At 40.6% G+C, this 23,461-nt stretch overlaps 1 protein-coding gene across 2 annotated transcripts in view; it reads right to left on the bottom strand.

Moving 5' to 3' along the window:
• TLK2 (tousled like kinase 2) overlaps positions 1-22,270 on the bottom strand; it is a 37,054-nt gene extending 14,784 nt beyond the window's left edge. Inside the window, exons 1-8 of one of the 2 annotated variants that reach the window (XM_075277117.1) lie at positions 21,715-22,270; positions 11,741-11,826; positions 10,371-10,442; positions 6,443-6,515; positions 4,393-4,436; positions 3,943-4,044; positions 2,406-2,498; positions 2,198-2,290 (exon numbers count right to left, since the gene is read on the bottom strand). In XM_075277117.1, coding sequence (XP_075133218.1) covers positions 2,198-2,290; positions 2,406-2,498; positions 3,943-4,044; positions 4,393-4,436; positions 6,443-6,515; positions 10,371-10,442; positions 11,741-11,821 — 558 coding nt within the window. In that variant the 5' untranslated portion in view covers positions 11,822-11,826; positions 21,715-22,270. The remainder of the gene's footprint in view (positions 1-2,197; positions 2,291-2,405; positions 2,499-3,942; positions 4,045-4,392; positions 4,437-6,442; positions 6,516-10,370; positions 10,443-11,740; positions 11,827-21,714) is intronic. The other variant, XM_075277118.1, reaches the window with a different exon arrangement.
• Positions 22,271-23,461: the final 1,191 nt, after the last annotated feature.

Genomic DNA, 23,461 nt, shown 5'->3' with positions numbered 1-23,461 from the left:
GTAGGAAAGTCTGTGGCGGACAAAGGACAACCTGGTCCTTTTGGAAAACAAGAAAAGGAGGTTTCCGAGAAAAAACAGTCAGTTCAGAGACCCTGCAGATGGAAGTAACAGCCACCAGGAAGACAACTACTAGGACAGAAGGAAAATAGAAATCTGACACACAGATTTGATGGAGAGGGAAGAGTTTCAAGAATGAGATTGAAATCCCATGGGAGACGAGTAGGGAGGAGCACAGTGCACCATTCCTTGCAGGGAAGTCTTCACTAGGGGCCAGAAAGTCAGTCTTCTGAAAGAATGGAAAGGGCAGAAACATGCCCTTTAATAAAGGCAGACAGTATCTGGTCCAAACTAGATTGGAGAAAGGTTAGGATTCTGTGAAGGCTGGGGAATATAAAAAAAAAAAAGGCGGAAAGTCTCACACCACTGCATGTAGTCCTTATATGTGCAATGACAGATCTTAGCAGACTGGAGTTTATGGGCCTTGGGCATGGTCTGAATAACAGGGTCCAATAAAACCCACAACAGCTTTAACAGCCATAACATTAAGAGCAACTGAGGAAAGGGTGGAACAGTGGACCTTGAAACAGGTCGATCTGAAGAGGAAGAGGCCACGTATTGAGAGACAGTGTGGTTCAGGTGGGAGGCGAAGTTGTCGACGTCAGGCTTACCCCAGCAGGAGCACAAGTGGAGAAATATCTCCTGGTAAAGCCTGGATCAAGTTTTTTTTCTGGTCTGCAGCCCAACTGCCTAAGCCTGGAATCTGGACCGCAGACAGGAGTGGAATGTAATGATTTGACCAAAGGAGAAAATTTCTTGCATGGTGTTTGGCTTCTGAGCCCCCCTGATCAAGTAGGAGATCGTGGTAGACTTTGTTGGTCTAAACTCTGGCTGGATGTACTTGGTGGAGAGAGGTCAATTGACACAGGGCAAGGAAGAGGACTCTCAGTTCCTGCAGGTAGATCTCAAGGAAGGACTCTGACTTGGACCACAGGGCCTGAACGGTCAAGGCACCGAAGAACCCTTCCCAACCGAGAAGACTGGCGTCAGTGGAAATCACCTGCCAACGGTGAGGGAGAGAGGACTTTCCCTGGGTGATTCCTGGGAAGGAGAGCCACCAAAGAAGCTCCTGGAGAACCCAGGGAGGCAGAAGCATCAGATGGTCAAGGCTGGGCTGAGACTTCCCCCAGCAAGCCAACTGCAGAGGATGCGAGTTGAATTGAGCAGAAGGCATGCTCAAATCTTACCCACAACCCCAAACGCAGAGATGAAGAAAACAGAGTTTTCTGAGGAGAAGAACAGGACTTCCCATGTTCATGGGATTGTAAGTAAAGAAAGGGACTGCCCCTGGGCCAATGAGAGGGCTAGGACGAGTCGTTGAAGCCCAAGATAGAGGCGGACCTAGTTGTGGCCTAGTAAAAAGTAGAAGGAAGTGGCCGGCGGCAAAGCACCCCTGGCACAGAAGGGTAGCCCAGGGGCTCTGGAAGGTCATTCAGGGATTAAAGAGATTCTCAGGGCCTCAATGAGATTCCCTAAAAAGGGGGAAGGAGGTCGTGGAAGTCAGCTGCTTGTATTACAGAGGAGAACAGGGTCGCAGCACTTGGATAGAGAGGAAAAAAAAAAAGAAGAAAAAAAAAAAAAAAAAGGGCCTTCTTCAAGATGGAGGCCACAGCTCTGTGGGCCCTAGAAAGAAGGACCCCCAAATTGGGAACCTCTCCAGAGGGAAAGGGCTCTGAAAGATGCTAGTAGGGCACGATCCGTTGTCTTCAGGAACAGAAGGGTCACTTGGGAATGAGGTCACCGGTATTCCATTCTCCACTGCAGCAGTTGGGACTGCTTGACCAGTGAGGCCATACCTTATGGGGCACATGCTAAAAACTCAGAAGGCTTGATTGCAAGTCGTGCCTACCTCCTAGGAACTCTAGGCTAAAACTGAACAGCATAGAGTCTGTGAAAAAGATATAGCCCAGAGGCAGAACTGAGATCTTTAGTCAATCCTAAAAGGTAGAATCATAGAAGCCAAGTCTATACTCATGTGCTGTGTCCACAATAAATGAGAAACAGTTTTACTTTTTGTAAATTGCAAATTGTAATGCCGCAGCACAAGTGTGTTTATTACCAGGCAACTGTGACAAGCGAGACTGAGAAATCTTATGCAAATGGACAATACCCTAAAACAGATATCAAAAACAGCACTTACCCTTAATAAGTCATCTATTCTCCCTTCCTTTTTCTCTAGGTCGGAGTTTTTGCTGTTTTCAAGAGCGGATATCTTATCCATTGTGAGGTCAGACTGAAAAATTTGTAAAATGAAAAATAAAATGCAATACATTAGTTAACCTTAGATGTAACCATTTTTCAGTCATAGCATGAATTTTTTTTTTTATTGGCATTAAATGTTTTCTCACCTGTGTTTGTCTGTGCTGGACGGAAATCTGTTTGATAGGGATACAGGAATGCTCTAGGTTCACTGGCGTGGAGGAAGGAGGGCTACTTTGACTCTGCAAAAGATTTTTTTCATTAAAGAAAAAAAAAAAAAAAAAAAAAAAAACATGCACACTACTGCTCCATTTAAAATTTATGGAACTGCCAGATTAACCGGGTCCCTTTAGCCTTAGGCTTTAGATACCGGTCATTAGAGTAAATACATAGTGCATACAGTACATTCACATGGTATCTGCAATGTAATTGGATATAGATTTAATCTGCAGCTAGCCAAATTATAAATTTGTCTAAATATGGCTACTAAAAAATGGAATTAGTGTCTCATGCACATAAAACATGCATTGTGAAAAATGATGCAACTTTTCAAGTATCTGTCCTTCAGTATTTAACAGCTACACTTATTTTCAATGAACAAATGCACTCGTTAACATTCAAAGGGTCAAAGCCTGGCTTGACGAGGTTATATTTTGGAAAAGGCTTTCTAACATACGTTGAATGTGGCTATGCATAAAATGTAAAAACATTCACGGTTACTTTTAAAACAGATATACATATATACTTTCTGCAGTGATATAGATCAAGTCACTATATTATGAACATGTAAGGCAGAAAGCGATGCTACCAGAGACCAAGAACATCTGACAGCTGTCTTTTATAAGGGTTATGCCAGAATTACTTAGTATGTGTGGTCACAGGGCCCCCCTTTGACTAAAGGGGTCCCGAAAAAAACAAAACACTTAGCACCTATTATTTGGACAGTTGGCAAGTCATTGTATTAGGATAGCCTCTTTAGTCCCTTAATCATTTAGGAACAAATTACATGCGTGACAAATTTACAGCTTTATGCAAGACCTACACCCTAGCAAATGTTATCCTAAACAGTAAGTGTGAAAATGTGACAACAAGCCAAGACAACAGGGTGTCTCCCACACTCTACAGTAGCAAATATGCAATGCACATGTTGAAATGAATCTAAAGCACATGAACTATAACTAACCTATGAAAAAGTTTTTGAACTCCGTGAGGAGTCAATCTTGAGTTTTCCCCTGTACCTTTCTTGTTGTGAAAACTTAAACTCCTATCTGAACCAACTTTCAATCCCAATCTTTATAACAATTTTCAGTTTAGAACATATTAAAAAGAAAGTAATTGGGCCAAGTTATAAAATCTGTTTCATACCTCAATATCTACAAAATGTGGCAAAAGACATTTGTAGTGATCTCTACCATCAATTTGTCAATTTCAAGTTTTTAAAAGGTGCCCATAGACATTATCAGTACCGCAACCAAGTCTGCCACAGGTATAAAGTGTGAATGTACTGTATATAGCGACGTCGGGGGAATAGTGTGCAGATATAGGAACATTACGTCCTACAGCCATCTACTGTGTATTGCCACCTTTACCCTGCAGTGGGGCAATTCTGCACAAAACCTGCACTTGAAAACACACCCAACACTCCTTGCCTGCTAAGTAAAATTACCATAAACATAAAAGATTTACCGGTAAGGGTAATGGGTTTGATAAGGAATGTTGCGGTGAGGATCTGGCAACCGGTGGAACGCTTCTCCCTGGACTTGTCCCCGGGCCACTTCCCCCAGCAAACTGCATTAAAAAATAAAAAAAATAAATAAATGATAAGATGTCTTAAAACTACTGGCTATATCCCTATTCGGCTCAAAACAGGCAGGACAATTCCTTCACCAGGAGCAAGATGTAAATAAAGAGAATAAAGTGCTTAGAAAGTAAAACTACAATTTTACTTTGACTGACAACTTTTAACCCTGGACAGTTTTAGCAATCAACTCCTTGAAATGTACCCACTTGGTTTAAAGGCCAATTCTGTGTAGTATGCACTATTATATATTAAGTGACAAAGTAATTTATTAGCATATTAGTAGAAGCTATACAGGATAAAATTATCACTTACAGTAATTGTAAAGTTATTCTTACCTCAAAATAATCACTAATTTTATGTCCTCTAGGAGTGTTCTTCCCTAAAAGCACGCAAAAAAACCCAAGGTTCAATTTAAGGCAATACAAAAGTAGCAATTTGAATTTTGAAATTACAGATTTTAATTCTATAAAGATAATATAATTTTACATACACAAAAAAATCTGGCTTTAACATAACTGCACAATGAGAGACAAATTGACAAACTTGAGGATAACTTAGAGGAACGTTCACCACCTCCAACAAATCCAGCTCTTTACATCAATTATTAGCTACTGATCCACTCATTTTGACACAGTTGGAATTTTTTTCTCTATTCTCCACCGTTTCTGAGCAACCAATGTTGTTCTCTTTGTTATTTAGTAGGGTTGAGCTAATCTTGAGATTTCAGGATCGATTTTAAAATCCGATTTCCGATCATTTTCCAGCCGATCCCAATCGTGAAATTTGCTCGATTGCCGATTGGGATCTGATCTTTTCCGATCGCTCAAATCTATTAATGATATATACATGAATAGGGTTGAGCAGATCTTGAGATAACCTCTGACCTCAATCCCGCCAGAAAAGATTGGGATCGGAATTCCGATCGCTCAACCCTATTATTTAGTCTCTGTAGTGTCAGGAGGGCGATATCAGGCAGGAGCAGACAAGGGGTGCGATTCTGAGCTCCGACACCGGCTTCCTCTGGAGTTCTGAATCTCACCCCCCTGCCTGACACCGCCATTCTGACAGTAGAGAACCTAAATGGCACATTAGGCACCAAAACTACCTGCTTGTTGTTGTGTTGGAATCAGTTGAGGATAAGATCTTGAATTGGTGGAGGTAGTGAAAGGTCCTTTTAGAGAGTCCATTCTATATGCACACTTAAAAGTTCATACACACAAATATATCAATATTACAGAAATCCCTTAAGTTAGAGTTAATATCTACACACTTTCCCCAGTCTCAAAATTCTACTACCTCATAATGGGTAATGTCTTATTCCACCATCTCTTATAAACTGTACATCCAAACCCTTACCTACCACCACCTGCATCTTACAATGAACATTTCTGTATGTATATGCTCACAATCTCCATCACAAACTAATACAATTGTCTTCTGTGGTCTCCCACTCATGCACCAATCCACACACGCTGCTGTGCAGTTAATATCGTATTTTCGTTCTAGAAGTAGACCCTTTTTATATGTACAGTGCCACAAAATATTAAGATTTTGCTCAACAGGATGCAATATTTACTCCACAGCAAACAAGTGAGACCTTTCCTAAGGAAGACTTGTGAAAGGTATTCCAATTTCTCTTCTTTTCGCCTATAATGTTATTCCTCCCTCCCAAAAGGCTGTTTTTAAATGTACCTAATAAAAAGGATTTGATTTTAAGAAGATACATCAATTGGTGAGTGCCCTTCTTTTACTCTCTTCTAAGAACATTGTATTCCAATTTCTACTCACTGAATCTGTACCTGTATTTTGCATTAACTACATCACCCACAAGGACTGCTTATATGACAAGTGAATAAAGTCTTAGCCCAGCAGAAACAATTCAGAGCAAGTGCTAGAGCAAAGAAGTCAAGTTACCTGTATTTATCCCTGGCATAAAAACATCTTTATTTCATCAATTGTGTGAAGGATGTGATAGATTGATAAACTAAAACTAGATTCACATCTGAGAACAGGTCTCCATTGTTCGGGTCCACTATGGTAACCAAACTGAAAATATAATGGGGTCCGCCGGGTGACCGACATTTATACTGATACCAGTGGACATAAGTGAGACTGCAATAAGCAGGTAGTCTGTCACTAATTTATGATATCCTCAGATCCACATAAACCTGGTGACAGATTACCTTTAATGGAGCACAGACTGCATTAACACCTCCTCAATGATGACCCAGTAGAATACAGAAATCTTAGTATAATAACTGTAGTATATGCCCTTTATCCAAAACCTCTGATTGTTATTCCATATGACATCTTTGTCGGTTCAGCTACAAGATGTATTATGTGATTAATGAGATTAAGTGGCAAGTCCATCGTCCAAAACATCACCTTGGCTGGTTTCATATGGTTCTGCCTTCCTCTTGCGATTCCTCTGGTCATTCTGTTTTTTCTCTGGAGTCTGCTAAAGAGAGACCTTTTAGAATGACACAGAAATATGCACTTCTGTCCTGCTACATGAGGGGAAAACCTGCACTCGATCTCAGGGTTACAAAAGACAGAAAATAAAATAGACACTTTTATTCCATCAACTCTCTATAATAAGTTAGAGTGCCGTAAACATACTGCAAACAATAATCAAAAATCACCAGTAGACAGAGAGATATGAAAAGAAACACCCAAAATATATCAAAAATACAATACAAAAAAAAAAAAAAATCCTTTAAAAGCAATATACAAGACTGAATGTATTTAACCCATTAACTGCCATGATCCCCATTAGGGGATCAGGTATTTAACCCGCTTGTCATTGAGGAATATAAACAGGAAATTCACTTGCTCCGCCAGGATATCGCCCATTATAGGAAACCTAAACATGCAATGTCGGGCTGCACATGCAATGCTTTTAAATATGGCATCAAAACTAGACAGTGGGTGCCAAGATCCCCATTTGGGGATACTGAAATACAAAATATGTTTTTTCTTTCTATTGGGATGTAAACAGACATAAATAAAACAAAAATTGTTGAACATTTTTTTTTGACAGTAAATGGGTTAAACCGATCTCCCTGTAGCCTGGGCCACAATAAGCCTTTTCTACTAAAACCCAACTTCTAAATGGTCTCTATACAAATCAGCGAATACAAATTCATAAATACGATTTTAATCATTAATTGTGGGGGACAATAATTAGGATGTGTTTGTGACTAGAGATGAGCGAGTAGCATTCGATAGAATACCTCCCCGCCACAGGTTTCCGTGTAAGCAGCCAAACACCAAGGGGTTAAACGCATCGAATATTCAATGACCATTTTAGCACCTCTAATGAAGTCGCCAGGCGGAGCGGCGCTATGAGTAGAGTTTTGTCTTTCCATGTCTGCCATCATCCCATTATCTGGTCTGAATATCAACATGTATGAATTCTGATGCATAGCCTGAGAATTATTATTCCAGGCTTTACTATTGTTGTGATGTCACATGCATTTCTTCTTATATGCTAGTTTAGCTGTTTGGGCCTCATTAAATCTTCTTTAACAATACTATGATGGTTATGTGTATTTTTTGATCTTATTGCATATTCCCATTGCCTTAGATTTTCTGAATTTATTATATATTTACACTTTCTTATATGGAATTTTTGTATTCATTTTATAATTATGTATATGTATTAGACATACTGAAGTTTATGGATTAGTAAAATAGTATCTCAACTCTCTATATTATAAAAATGAGTTTGTCCGTGTGTCTGTCCTTTATGTGCGACCAAACGATTGGACCAATCTTCACCAAATTTGGCACACAGATACAGTACATCAGGTGCCCAGGAAGGTTTAAGACCAGGCCTCAACTGTCTCAGACATACCATTCCGGAGATACAGTATTCCCAAAACAATAACCCCCATAGGATAATACAAACCTGCAAGTCTTTCACTCATATTTCAACTGTCATACACATGGTCACTCAACATGCACAATCTAACAATGATATCCAAACTGAGATACACACAGAGGATTAGATACACAGATCAGAACACAGTATCACACGCCAGAGGATTAGACACACCCATCTGCACACAGTACCACATGCCGGAGGATTAGACACGTGCCTCTGCACACAGTACCACATGCTGGAGGATGTCAGCTTTAAAGGGACAGGGCGCTGTAGATGACACTGTTACACAAGGTCACATTCACACAGCTTTACTCCAGGTATCCGTCACAACCAATCACAGGTTTTTCACTGATATTCAAACAGATACACATGATCACATGATGCTCATGGACACAAACAAACGACATACAAAATACACCGGTGCAAAACTGGGCAATTTTTATGGGGCCACTAAACAAAAAAAAAATTCAATATACCCATGTGAAGCAGAGTTCTCCTGCTAGTTTATTATATATATTCATTCATGAAATCGGATTTATTTATTACCGTATTTTTCGGACTATAAGACGCACCTAGGTTTTAGAGGAGGAAAATAGGGAAAAAAATTTTTGAAGCAAAAAATGGTAAAATATTTAATATATGGGAGTTGTAGTTTTGCAACAGCTGCAAGGCCACATTGACAGGTGACCCTGCAGCTGTATGGGGATGCATAGAGTGTTTTTTTTGCGGGGCCAGCTGTACTTTTTAGTTATACCATTTAGGGGAATATCTATTGCTTAGATCACCTTGTGTTGAAAAAAAACCCGGTGGTTTATGATATATATATATATATATATATATATATATATATATATATATATATATATATATATATATATTTTCTAGGGACAGGAGGTGATTTAGAACTTTTATTTATATTTTTAAAGCTTTTTTTTTTTTTTTTTTTTTTTTTTTTTTAACTATTTTATTCCCCCCCCCCCAGGGGCTTGAACCTGCGGTCACTTGATTGCAAGTCCCATAGACGGCAATACAACTGTATTGCCGTCTATGGGACATTCTGTCTATTAGTATTACGGCTGGTCATAGAGACCAGCCGCAATACTAATACAGCAGTGACAGGCCTGGGAGCCTCATTAGGCTCCCGGCTGTCACCCGAACAGGTCGGCTCCTGCGATATCGCCGCGCAGGAGCCGGCCTGCAAATTCACAGGTACGGGGCCGGTGGGGACTGGCCCCGGGGGAGAAGGGGCCGCTGATACTGACCCGGCATCCGCTGTACTAGAGGAGGATGCCGGGGAGGGATAGACGCCATCACAGGTGCCGGGGCCTGAGACATCGCTGCGCTCCACTGTCCTGCATGAAGCCAGCGGCGGGGGGACGGAGGAGCGGAATAGCATCGCCCCTGCCGCTGCTGGCTTCATGCAGAGGAGCGCAGCGATGTCTCAGGCCCCGGCATCTATCCCTTGCCGGCATCCGTCTCTCTAGTACAGCGGATGCCAGGCGCCACATTCAGACTATAAGACGCACCCTTCTTTTCCCCCCAAATTTGGGGGAAAAAAAGTGCGTCATAGTCCGAAAAATACGGTATTTATGAATTTGACTTATTAGTTGATTTGTAGAGAGACCATTTAGAGGTTGGGAACTGAGTAGTAAAGGCTTAATGTGGCCCAAGCACAGGGAGATTGACAATATATTTAAGCTAGTCTTGTAGATTGCCTTTAAGTGATTTTATGAATTTTTTATCCTATATGTATAGATAAAAATTTATCGACGCTAGACTGTTAAACACTTGGTTTTAAATAAATACAAAAAAATAATGGTGTATATAAATGTCAGGATTTAATAGAGTTTCTCATTGCTGACATATCCTTAGTATATGCCATTAAGGCATGGAGAGTGGTAGGAAGCCACTGAACTACAAGAACAAAGCCGGAAGAGTGGCAATGACAAAATTCCTATATATAAGGGCCTGTTGACATGACATTTTTAATTCAGTCTAACCTACATTTGCCCACTATACATTTTTTAGCATCATAATTTATTGATCACGGATGCCACTGTATAGCATTTGGTGGTGTCCATATGACCAGGGTAGAGGTTATAAAAAGCTACTGAAAGAACAACTCATGGCCTATAATGTATTCTATCATAACCTATAGGATACAGATGAAACTGTTTAGCACTGCCTGCATCTAACACATAGGCTGATAGCTTGGCCAGCGTATACGTTAAAAATTATGTAAACAGGGCCTACAAATGTTGTATCCAAGCATGCACAATAAAGGCTGGAAATTCATGTGTATACAGAACAATTAAAAATACTTAAAGCACAAACATCTAGCATTACCAATTTGCAGTTTTAATGTGACGCACCAGACAGTTACCCATTTACTATAAAGGTTTAATGAACAGTTAACAATAATCATACCTCAAGTTCTTTGTCGCTCAGAGAACCCAGGCTACAGAGACTTTGGTTAGAAGACTCACTATTCAACTGTCCCTACAAAGTAAAATTTAAAAAAAACAAACATCAATTTACACCAAACAGGTTCCTTAGGATCACGTAGAAATGGTTGTACTTTATTATGTAAAAAAGGACTTCTAAATTCAGGTTATGTTGCAACATTCACAGCAAGTCGTGACCGCAATGCAACCTTACATATGGTGAAACAAGGAAGGGTGAGAACAACTTTTCGACCATCCTAAAATGTCAATTGGAAAACCCTAAAAATAAACTTTGAAAATCACTTTTTTTTTTTTTTTTTAAATGTAGATTGTGAGCCCCACATAGAACTCACAATGTACATTTTTTCCCTATCAGTGTGTCTTTTTGGAATATGGGATGGAAATCCATGCAAACACAGGGAGAACATACAAACTCCTTGCAGATGTTTTTTTGCCCTTGGTGGGATTTGAACACCAGTACTCCAGCGCTGCAAAGCTGCAGTGCTAACCACTGAGTCACCATGTGGTCCCTTGAAAAATCACATTTTTTTCGGCACTATGGCATATTTCACATGTCCGTATTTATGCTGCATATTTGCAACCTCCTTAACACAGTGCCAAAACGATTCAATGTTCATTCCTCTTAATTTTGGGATATCTCGTGTCACCTCTCAGCCTGTAAAGCTGAAACTTATGCCAGCTACGAGCAAGTGTAGATATCAGATGTTATTTGGAATGAACGTGATATCAGATACAGCAATGTCACATGACCACCATACAGTATATGGCAGCCTCTGCTTCTAGCTCCGTATACTGTATAGTCCCAGGTCAAGCAGCAGTCACTAACTTTTAACCCATATAGGGGCCAGGAGTTCCCCCTCATTGATTTGATATTGATGTCTATTCTTTGGATACCACCAAAAATAAAAAAAATTAAAAACTCAATTACCGCCTGAAATCCACCATCCAATCCATTCATTTCCATGGGAGGCAGTAATTTTTCAGCTAGTAGAATAAATAAGCATCCTACTTGTTCTTCAGGCAGATTTTACCCAATAACAACCAGTGAAATGAACACAAAGTGGAAAACATACTTTTTATGTCAGCGAAGAATTTGTCAAAATTCAGTAGCGGAATTTATGCCTGTCCAATGAAAGCAAAATACAGTGGCACTCTTCAAATTCTACTTTAAATTTGGTGTTGAAATCCTTGCCGATTTTTGACAAGCTGATACAATTCTGCTTCAAATGCCTGAACCAGAATTTTTCTGCTTGACAAATTCAGCAAATTCCTACATGTGAACGTAAGTCTTTATACAAAGCCAAACTGCTGTTATATACTCTTGACGGTTACCTTTGCAACACCAGCTCCTGTAAATCTTGCCTCCAACAATTCCTGGCGCCGAGGGTCCAGGCTATGCAATTCTTCCATCATTTCCACTGCAATTACAAAACAGAGAAAGTGAAATAGCATTTTTTTATTTTTTTTTTAAAGGGGGTTGCAAAACAGCTGCAGTATCAATCTCTAAAACCAGCTCTGCATGTATATTGCAGTAAATATCTAATCTGAAAAGAGAAACCCACAAAACAAAAGATCTCTAAGCATTAATACACTGCCGTATAAAACATGTTCAATGATTCAGTTCATAGGAGATCTAGAAGTTTTGTTTGGTTTTTTTTTTTTTTTTGGGGGGGGGGGTTGAATTTAGAAGCGTTGCACTGGCAATAAAAGTGGCAATATGTACACAACACACATTTTAGAATTACTTTGTAAAACAGTCAAGTTTTTTTTCTGGCTATAATGTCATTATTCGCTTACAAACCCCTGGTGTTCAAAATGTATAGGTAATCATTCAAGGAAGGCTTCATCATATATGCTTGCCTATTAAAATGCAGCCCAATCTGTTGTGTTTTGAGTGAAAAAAAAACAGAAATGTTATATCGTTTAGTGTTTTATGGGTTAAAAATACTGATGACATCAGCTGTTCTCAGCAACTAATACACAGATGATGGAAGCAGACCGCTTTGTTCTTTGTGTAGCAGCCAAACCAGGTACTGCAGAACAGCTTATATTCATCTGAATTGCAGCAAAGCCACAGTGGCTCTACACAGAGAACAGCCAATGATGGGGTGATAAGTGTCAGTTCCCCAAAGATCTCATATTAGTGACCTATATTTAGGATAGGTCATCAAAATTTTAGACCGGAAAATCCTTTGAGGGTGATGTCCAACTGCAAACAACACTTTTCTCTCTGCATGATTTGTGCAGCCCCCCCCCCCCCCCCACGAAAAACACAAGGACCCAATTATAGCCTATGGGGTTCACGTGGTTTCTTAGCTAACCGCTTTTTAATACGTATAGGTTTCTGATTAGTGGTTCCCAAGCAGACTCCCTGAACGGAATACCAAACGCAGATGTGAACCAGGCCTTAACCTATAATAGACTTTCTTCTGCTTAAAGAGGGCCTGTTAATAGATGCCATTCCACCAATTCCAGCTGAAATATTTATATGCAATTCACTTCCTCCGGAAAGCTGGGTGGCATCGTCTTAGTGTTGTAATGGTTGTCAGGATTGGAATTAAATACCTTGCAAATAAGCTTTTAGTAAACGTCTCAAATGAGAGTGCTATATAAAACTCATCTGTATACAGCAATTTAATAATAGTGTCCCCCCCCCAAAAAAAAAAAAAACAAAAAAACAAAAAAAACAAAAAAAAAAAAAAAAAACAGAATAGGATGGTCAGCGACCTGCTTACTTGCTGCCAAGGACACTTTAGCACTATGAATAATTCTAAGTATTTTTGAGACTTGTACTGGATTTAGAAATAGAAAACTTGAACGTCCCACAGCAAGGGCAGTGGGGTAGAATTCCATTAATCTACTACTATTACAAAGCAAATGGAGCCCTACAATGTTACATTGTACTTTATTCTTTGGAAAGCTGAGAGCAGGGAAATCCCTTAAAGGGAATCTACCATTAAAACTTTTTTTTTTTTTTGGTGTGGATAAGACGTCGGAATAGCCTTTAGAAAGGCTATTCGTCTCTTACCTTTAGACGTTGTCTCTGCTGTGCCGTTCCTTAGAAATACCGTTTTTTTTACCGGTATGCAAATCAGTTCTCTCACAGCGATGGTGGTCCCCACCGCTGCCAGAGAATTGTCTCCAGCGCCACCGCCTCCTTCAGAACAGACTGCACAGGCGTACAGGCCACAGGAAAATGGCCGCTTGCACAGTATTGTTAGCGGCCATTTTCCCGTGACCTGTGCGCCTGCTCTGCTTAAGGCCCAACGCCTAGAAGTTACAAGCCTGCGCCAGAAGAAGACATTGATGATGACGCTGCTGACGAAGAAGGATGCGGTGCTGGAGACATTTCTCTGGCACCGGTGGGGGCGCCCTCATCGCTGTTTGAGCCCGCCCCCATCGCTGCAGGAGAACTCATTTGCATACCGGTAAAAATCTGTATTTCTAAGGAACGGCGCAGCAGAGACCACGTGTAAAGGTAAGAGACGAATAGCCTTTCTAGAGGCTATCCCGACGTCTTATGCACACAAAAAAAAAAAAAAAAAAAAAAAAAAGGTTTTAATGGTAGAATCCCGTTAAGAATTGCAGTATAAAGAATCTTTGTCTCAGATTTATACAGTGATCTTGACAATTTGGAAAATATCTTTAAAAATAATGCATATTAATTATTCCAGAAAATATCTACGCAATATTAAAAAGAGCCCACATACTGGCGCAGTGAGTAGAAACACGTAAATCATTCCTTTATATACTTAGTAGACAAATATAGCAAGACACCCTAGTGATCACACAAACTCGAAAGCTGTGTACAAGTAATGGCTGTGGGCAGTGATGACATTGGTCCAAATTGTTTAACACCCAAGATGTCAGTCTATGGTGACCGTAGAATTCAAGTGATTTAGTAACCTCTGCTTGCTTCATGGCTGTGTGTAGGCAAGTTGGATACATGAACAGTGCACTTGTGGGCAGATTTGCATATCTATATTATTTAAACAAACAACCAAAAAAAACGACCAATGTTTATGTTGCTTTATGGCCACAGAAATGAGCCTGCTTCTAATGTATACTATTAACCTAAACTAATGTTGATTTGGGAAGAATTTTGGATCCGATATTCTCCATATAATCTTTACTTATTAAAGGGATTCCCAATTTATAACAAATATATACCCAGCACATCCGTAAGTTACACAGACATGGATGTCAAGGAGAACAGCGTAACTATTTTAATCATTTGTGGTACTACAGATGAACACTTCATGCTAGGTTACACTCCAGTTTGCTGAGATTCTGAAGCAGGCCACCCCACCTTCATACTTTTGGGAGCCCCTTCTGACAAAAATAAAAAAAAAAAACAGTTGTCAAAGCTTCAAAACTCCATTAATTTCAGATTACGCATTATAGCCTAGAATACCAATATGGAACATTTTTATTAGCAGCTTAGCAGTCCAACAAAACAAGGGTGATTCATGGGCAGTGTTCAGAATGACAGGTTTCAGTCGGTGATTCTGTCAAATCTGCAGTCAACTCCCAAGTGAAAATGGAGCTTTGAGTAATACAATACAGCTACTAGCAGTAACATACAGGGACTCCGTCCAATGCCAAGGTGGTTGACCTCTTTCCCTCCCTTGACTGTAAATCAATGCAGACAAAGCCTCCTTCTGCATAGAGGAAACCACATGTAAAAACACACATTTCATGTAGTTCAGATGCCTCGGTCTCCGGATTCCCTATTAGGAAGGTATTTCATAAGCTTCATACTCTGACCTCCCTCCCCCTATTTATTAAATGCTGCCTTTCTGCAAAAGCAGACACCATTTTACCTCACTTGCCACATACCTCCTAAAACAACTGCTGCCAGGAGAGGGAGAACTGAGATGGATTATACTGCTATCCAGATACAAGCGCTGAAATGCTAAACCTGCAATGTTCATGAAAGTAAGGTTTATTGACACTGGCAAGTCCCCCAGCAATAGCTTTATATACAATGTGATGTGATCACAAGGTGTGCAGCAATTGTGCTTTTTGATATGCATCAGGCCGCCATCATGTGATCAGAGGAAATAAAGGACAGAATTCCTTCACCAGCTATAACAGACATACATCACACAACTTTCTGTAGGAGAGAGGCTCATCTTACCTTGTTAGAAGTTGTACCCATAAGCTATACCACTTTTCCCAATACAACATACTTTATCGTGCCTAGTGAAAAGAACCGTGACTTTTTGAATTCACAGAAAAATCCAGGTGAGAAAAGAAAGTCACATGCAAATCATACTGGCCCACAACTCCATGTACTCCTGTGGTCTATGACTGCCTGTGAATCCCAAGCCTTATACACACGCATACACTGACTAAACAAAGAGGTTTCCCCACAAGTAACAACTATTACAGGATAAGTAGTAAAAGTCTGATCATTTGGGGACTCCTGCAGAGAATCGACCACTTCCGAGGACAGGGATTCGCTTGTCACTCTCAACGCTCAACCACAGTATGGACTTGTTCACATGGAGGAATTTGTCCCCAATTCTGTCCTGAATCTAGCTCCCACTGTTTTCAGTGGAACACTCAGATCGAGGTAGGATATATACACGTATATGAGTATGCATTACTTTTCTTATTTTACACACACACCTGACAGGTGAGAGAAAACGAAACAAGTGTCAGTAGAAAAAGTAACATCAGCCACGGGCGACTGATAGATTTGCTCGACATCTTTTAAATGATTTCTCACTAACAATTTTTAGTATGGGGATTCAAAAGCAACTAGAATGGTGACACATCCTGTTGACACAGAAGAAAACATGACTGCTTTAACTGTCAATAACCCAGTAGGTCAAAGATGTAGTAACCAAATAGCCTATAATAAAAACCTTAACAAAATAAATAAAATTAGAGAAAAAAAAAAAAGTGTATATTGCAGTGCTGGAGGCCTGGGTTCGAATCCTGCCAAGGACCACATAGGCAAGGAATTTGTATGTGCCCAGTATTTGCGTGGGTTTACTATAGGTACTCCAGTGTCCTCCCACACTCCAAAGACATACTGATAGGGAAAGTAGATTGAAAACCCTATATGGGACAATGATTGTTAATGTCTTTAAAGCGCTGCGGAATATGATGGCACTATACAAGCTAAATATTCACATATATTCATATCTTTATGCATATTCATAATGGTTGTTCTCTTCCTCATCTCTACTTGAAAAGAAATTAAAAAAAAAAAAAAAAAAAAAAAAAAACCACTAACTCTGAACAATACATTTCAAGGTTAGATTATTATTTTCTATTTGCTACAGGAAAGGGGTGGGGCATCTTGCTGATCAGTAGGAGCAGAAGTCAACAAGTCCCAAATCAGGGGTCAGTGCACACGGATTTTTTTGGCGAGGATTTTGATGCTGAATCCACCTCAAAATGAGCCTCCAATAGAGTTCTATTGGAAGGCTTTTTTGGAGGCTGATTTTGAGGCGGATTCAGCATCATAATCCTCGCCAAAAAACTCTGTGTGCACTGACCCTAAAAAGGAGTGGTTGATCCCACCTCTGTGCCTCCTCTATTTCTTTCTATGAGAATAGGCTCTGCCATCTCTGGCAGCCCCACAGAGAATGAGTAAATTGACAGCATGCTCAACCTGCTGCTCCATTCACACTGGAGAATGCCTTGCCACCACACTGATCAGCAGAACCTGCATTGTTCCCAAACTGTATTATCCTCAGGATAGCACATAAATTTTCTTTCCTAAATAACCTTTATTTTTTCCTCTCATTTCTTCCATACATGCGATTTCTATATAGCAGCAAAACAAAGAAAACGGTTAAGATTAAACAGAAAAAAAAAACATAGATAACATTTTCTCCCTTTTTAAAATGAATGTTCTAAATGCCACCAAAAACATTTATGAAAAAGCTCTCAGAAATACATTTACCTATCTAGAAAATGGTGGCTCAGTAGTTATCATTGATGTCAAGGACAATATCTGCAAGTTTATATGTTCCCCCTGTGTTTGTTTTTTTCCCACGTGCCCAAGACTTACCTATAAGGAATTTAGATTGAGCCATTTATGGGACAGTAACTGATGTCTGTAAAGCACTGTGGAATATGATGGCGCTAGACAAGACAAATAACATTGCAAAATGCCCTATATGTAGTCTGTAGCATATAGCTTGTCTCTCCATCATAAGGCTGAGGACAAATTCAGAATTTGATCTATCAGGAAGAAGTAGATGTTCTTCAGTTATATTCCCATTCCTTATGAATTCACTGCCACCCTTGCTCAATTAATAACAGTACAAAAAATGTCTACAAATGCTAGCTACACTGACTATTAGGAAAAAACTTTTTTTTTTTTTTTTTTTTTGAGAGAAGTCTTCAGTAGTTGATACCTTTATTAGTAGATACCTTTATGAAGACTTCTCTCAAAAAATGTTTTATTCCATACCCACTGGCTAACACGGCACAAAGATATTTTTCCTATGACTATTAGGATGTGAAGCTCACCTTTACCTGAGCAGGAAAGATTGTCACCCCCTGGGATTGGGGGGGGGGGGGATTCATTTGAGGACTGTAAATCGAAATCTTGTAAACTATAGGAATCCAATATATGAAACATACTGGGAAGATGACTAACTTAAGGAATATTTACCGTATTGTAAAATTAACAAATAAAAGTTATTAATTTTTAAGTACTGGGAAAATACTTTTTTTAAAAACTGCATACAAAATTAATTCTAGAGGTGACCCTATATTTTACAAGGATAATTATTAATTCTTCATACATTAGAACATTTTTGACAATTTTCACTGCTATCAATAAAAATATCTGTGTGATGGGAAGTCTCTATTAGAAATGAAATCTCCCTACTTTTTAAACTAGGTTTAGACAGTGGCAATATTCTGACTTTGTTATAGCAGCTGAGCTCCAACCACTGAAGAGGCTATTAACATACCGTGCATTACACAGCGCCCCATCAGATGTGACAATTATCTCTGGAAATATCTGTCACTATGACAAGTCACTATCAGACATTTTAACCAATCCTTGAAACTAAACTCAAATCACTGAGGAAGTCTCATAAAGCTTCAGGTGACAGATGTGGCTTGTCAAAATGGCAGCACTTCTTAAGCAAGTTTCTTCTCCTAACAACAGTTCTCCAAATGAGAACGTACCCAGCCTTCTTAAAGGAAACTTATAAATCCAGTGATATGATGCATACATTTCTGAAGAAACTACGGTAGTACAAATTGCTCAAAAAACACATTGCACACTCAATGTGCTAAGCAATACACATTTTCCCCCCAACTAGGCAAATGGGTTTGAAAAAAAAAAAATCTGATTGTTTAGTAAATCTGCATCATTTGGTCGTACCTAGACACATTCTATTACTTTGGTGCAGTTTACTCCACTCAATCACAAATCTGCGACAATCCACATATTCCACTTTTTAGGCAATTCATTTAATAGAAAGATCATTGTTTTGTTAAAGATGAGTTAATCTAATCACAGCCCCCACAGCAACCAAAATCTACTTCTCAGAGACACTGTAAAAAAACAACCTGACTGACTTATGGCCAACTATACCACTATTTTAAGTTTTGATTTTTTATATCCACAATTTTTTTTTTCTTTCACATTCAGGAGTCAAAAAACATTTATTACTGCCGTAAAATAAAAATGTAACCAGCAAACTGTAGTTACTAATCCCTCCAGACTAGACTCTGGAGGTGTAAGGTTTGCCACAATTATCCCCCCTTTGGGACAACTGAAACCAACCATAATACATCAAGGGAGCCATTACAATGACGGATGTCATCATCAACTTTGTGAGCACAAAATGGCAGAAACGTTCAGTAAATTGCCCTAACCTTCAGAGCTAGATGGAGATTTCCAAAAATAACCTCACTTTTCTACTACATATTACAACAGAGCTGGCGTAGAAAAAGTCTGGGTGCTTTCCAAAAAAACAGAGGTTTCTTAAGGTCCCGTTCACATCTGCATTCAGTTCAGGAAGCCCGATTGGGGAATGGAATACCGAACGCATTAAAAAGCGGTCAGCAAAGAAAGTACACAGACCCCATAGACCCCCACATGATTTGTGCGGACACCGCTTTCTTTGCAAACCGCTTTTTAATGCGTTCAGTATTCCATTTGGAGGGGTCCCTAAGCGGACTTCCCGAACGGAATACAGAACACAGATGTGAACCAGTCCTAAGTTATAACTAATGTTTCACTAACGGGGCCTTCACACTACCCGTTTATGTCCGTTGCAGTCTTCAGTCATAGGACGACAACAACGGACATTAAACAGTCACAGATTAAATATATGTCCATTCCCACTGACATTAATGTAAACAACATGAAGAACACTATCTTTTTTTGTTTACTTGTTAGTTTTGTTTACTAGTGTAACAAAATATATATTCCTGCATTCAGGACTTTATCCTCCATTACAAAGGTAAACAAACATGCCAGAAGATAGCATCCATTGTTTACATGTGACCGTACTCTGTGGCCATTTAATGTCTGTTGCTGTCTTCCTATAACAGAAGACCGCAATGGACATTAACGATAGTGTGAACACCCCTAACTGATTTTAATTTATATATAAAAAAAATTCTACAATACATTCCCTTTAAGTTTACATGAGGGAAAGCCTGTCTGTAGTGGGGAGAAGTGGCGCTCAATTGATCCTAGAGCTCAGTGACTTGCCTTTCCAATGATCGAAGGGCTTTACTGTGGAATGTTCAAAGTTTTTTTTTCTTCTTCCCTATAGTTGTTCTTTATTCATATATTTTTGAAATACCCATTTACCCCTCAATAGCCTTCACTGTCACAAAATGCCAGTCTTTATATATTTCCCCCATTAAATAGAAGACGTGGCAATGTCCAAGTGAAACAGGAAAAAAAGAGTGTAATCTAGTGTAGAAATAACTAATTTTCCATTGAGCCTTAGAAAATAAAGCTTGTTGGTTTCTATGAGCATCTTCTAATTTTTCTTATAACTAGAATTGAGCACACTAACAGAAAAGTCAAACATGTACAAACACACGACATTTTTGAGAACCAAGCAAATCTGAAAAAAAATAGCATTGAAATAAGTCAGTCCTCTGGTAAATGGGAATATTTTATTAGACTGTCACTATGGACCTTCCCCTTTATCTAGATGTAGCGAGCGCCCAGAACAAATTTTACATATATCATGTGACAGGCAAGAATCACCTTTCTCTAAGAAAAAAAAGAAAGGAAATATCCAATAGCCATTTAACATGTAAAAGATAAGAAACCTTAAGAACTCCATACTGGTGGGTGCTGGTGTCATTGTTGAGTTCCAGAATTTTTTTAATGAGAAAAATAGCATAGGCTATCATCCATGGAAACCAGAAAGAAACATGATGGATCCCATTATAAGTCCATAAGCTCCATCAGCATTTACCAGGATCTTCCACAGCAGACACTACACTTATTCGTGCAAAGCGGACACTGGTTTTGGAGGAATTTCCTAATTTTACAGGTAAAATATGTTAAGTTTGTTTCAGACTGCAAGCATTGAACTACACAGTGTGGAGGCCCCCCCTGTGCACATCCACTTGTCTATGGTCGCCTGCACTGCATGCTGTTCGGCCATGAATCCTTGCCATTCCATTAGGCGTCTTTTTTGACACAATGGTTTGATTCATATGTAAATGTTTGTAAAAATAAAAGTGCAATGTGAACCCGCACCAATTTACACTAAAGCAGCAAGTAGTTTGTGCCACTTTAGTACATTAATGAATATGCGCAGGCAAAATCAGTACAAGAGATGTGGTAAAACTGACACATGTACTTCAATGGGAGTTCCTGATACCACAGGCTAGCATCAGTACCCTATAAACTAACCTAGTATAATGGAGAAGGGCTTATACTCTGCATTTTCATGACAGCATGATGCACCCAGAACCACTGCCCCAGCTGAATCTCCAGGACAGCCATTGAGTATTATGCATACAGTATCTTACATATAGCTCACATCAGCTCTTGTGACGTGGTTACTATATATGTATAAAATTGTCTGATCTGTATCCCAGGAGAAATGAAGGCCCCACTTCGACTACAACTTTCCAGGGCAGCCATAATGTAAACTTTGCACACATCAGATGCAGCATGATGGAGAATGATAAGTGATGACATGGCCTCCACACCAGGCACACTATATCGGGGCTGTCATGGATGATGCTGGAGTGTGGGCTCCCCGGGCAGGTAGGCCTGGGTGTGTATTTGGGGAACCCCTGTCTACTCCCGGCCCTCCCTCTCTCTCTTCAGCACTGTGTCTTACCTACTGCCCTCGGTATTTCTGCCCCCAGACTTTGGGGTCTCTTCCACCTCGGAGCCCCCTTTAGGGGATGGGGACCTTCCTCTCGGCCTCACCTCCCTCCTCCTCCTTTGCGCCGTCGTGTTTATCCAGACTCCAATCACTAGGCCGCAAATCCCCGGACTTTCCTAAGCGCGGAACCCGGCACCGCACCTCACTAGTGCGGGGTGCTCGGTCATGGGGGGCGGGGGAGGAAAACTCCAAACGACCCCCCCACCCCAGGGAAAGGATTTTGTCCCCACCTGGAAAAGGCGATATTTTACGTCACCAAATATCGAAAAAAATTAGTATTTTACGTCAGACCGGGACGACTGGTAAGGGGGGTGGGGGTAGGGAGAACGTGAGGTGATATTCGGCCAAAGAGATCGGGTCCGCTCCGGAACCACCCGCCCGACTTAATCCGGATCGGCTCGGTTCGGATTATCGGGGTAATGGGTTTAATTAGTGTAAACACGATAGTGAAACCGCTGGATTTCTCGCGAGATCCGGAGCACAAGGCGCGTTCACAATGCAAGGAAAAACGCGCCAAGACCAAGGCCCCGGGCGCGCGCATTCGGCAGGGGACGCGCAGACCTTCCCGCCCTGAGGGGGAGGAGAAACTTGGAATAGCGATAGGTCAGAACGAGACACGTGACTTAAGTCCAGACGGTCGCGCCGTCAAAGAGGAATCGAGAAGAACGGAAAGTGATTGGTTGCTGAATATATATGGGTGGGGCCATACTTACCCCGCCTACCGTGCAGAGGGGTAATGATGAGAGCTGAATGGCTGCAACTAGTCACGTGGGATGTTATTAACTTACTCGCCTTGTAAGGACTAGAGACAAGGAGGGAATTGGTAAAAACAAGATGATGATTGGCTGCTGAAAGAACGTGAGACAACGCCTACTTCTTCCTTTTACTGATTTAACCAATGGGCGGGAGAGGAGGTGAAGAGAATTATGGGAAGTCTCTGGTCTAGACACGTGTGGCTAACCTGACCTACTTCTAGGGTGACTGATCATCTTCCTGGAGGCCAATACTTGACAGCTCCTTGTCTTCCTGGGCCTGCAGACCACTGAGCAGCCAGGGAAATGACAGTAAACTCTACTGTCTCTGTCAATCGGGAATGGAAGTCCCTCTATTATCTCAAAAACCCCATTACTTCTATTGCTGCCCCCGACCCTAACAATACTAGATGTAAGCCATAGGAATACAATAACTAGAGATGAGCGAGTACTGTTCGGATCAGCCGATCCAAACAGCATGCTCCATAGAAATGAATGGATGCACCTGGTACTTCCGCTTTGACGGCGACCGGCCACTTAACCCCCTGCGTGCCGGCTACGTCCATTCATTTCTGTGCGAGCGTGCTGTTCGGATCGGCTGATCCGAACAGTACTCGCTCATCTCTAACAATAACCTCTCCTGATAAAATGGAAACTCAAATCATAGCGTTCTATCGATAAGCTCTTGGATTGGTTTAGTATGCCAAAGGATTAAAGCAGAGGTGCCCAATACGTCGACTGGTAGATCGCAAAGTACGTATGGGTCGATTGCGGGATGCAGGGATCCACGGTGTCTGCTTGTTCACAGTGCAGGCTGAGAGTCATCTCCGGACACTGGCAGGCGAGGCTGCCGCAACCCCAGCCTGCCGGTGTCCAGAGATGACTCTCAGCCTGCGCTGTGAAGAAGCAGACAGCAGCGATCCCTGGGCAGCCACAGAACGCTGCTG

The sequence above is a fragment of the Leptodactylus fuscus genome, chromosome 6 (assembly GCF_031893055.1).
Source record: "Leptodactylus fuscus isolate aLepFus1 chromosome 6, aLepFus1.hap2, whole genome shotgun sequence".
NCBI lineage: Eukaryota > Metazoa > Chordata > Amphibia > Anura > Leptodactylidae > Leptodactylus > Leptodactylus fuscus.
This window is presented reverse-complemented; position numbering and strand designations above follow the sequence as displayed.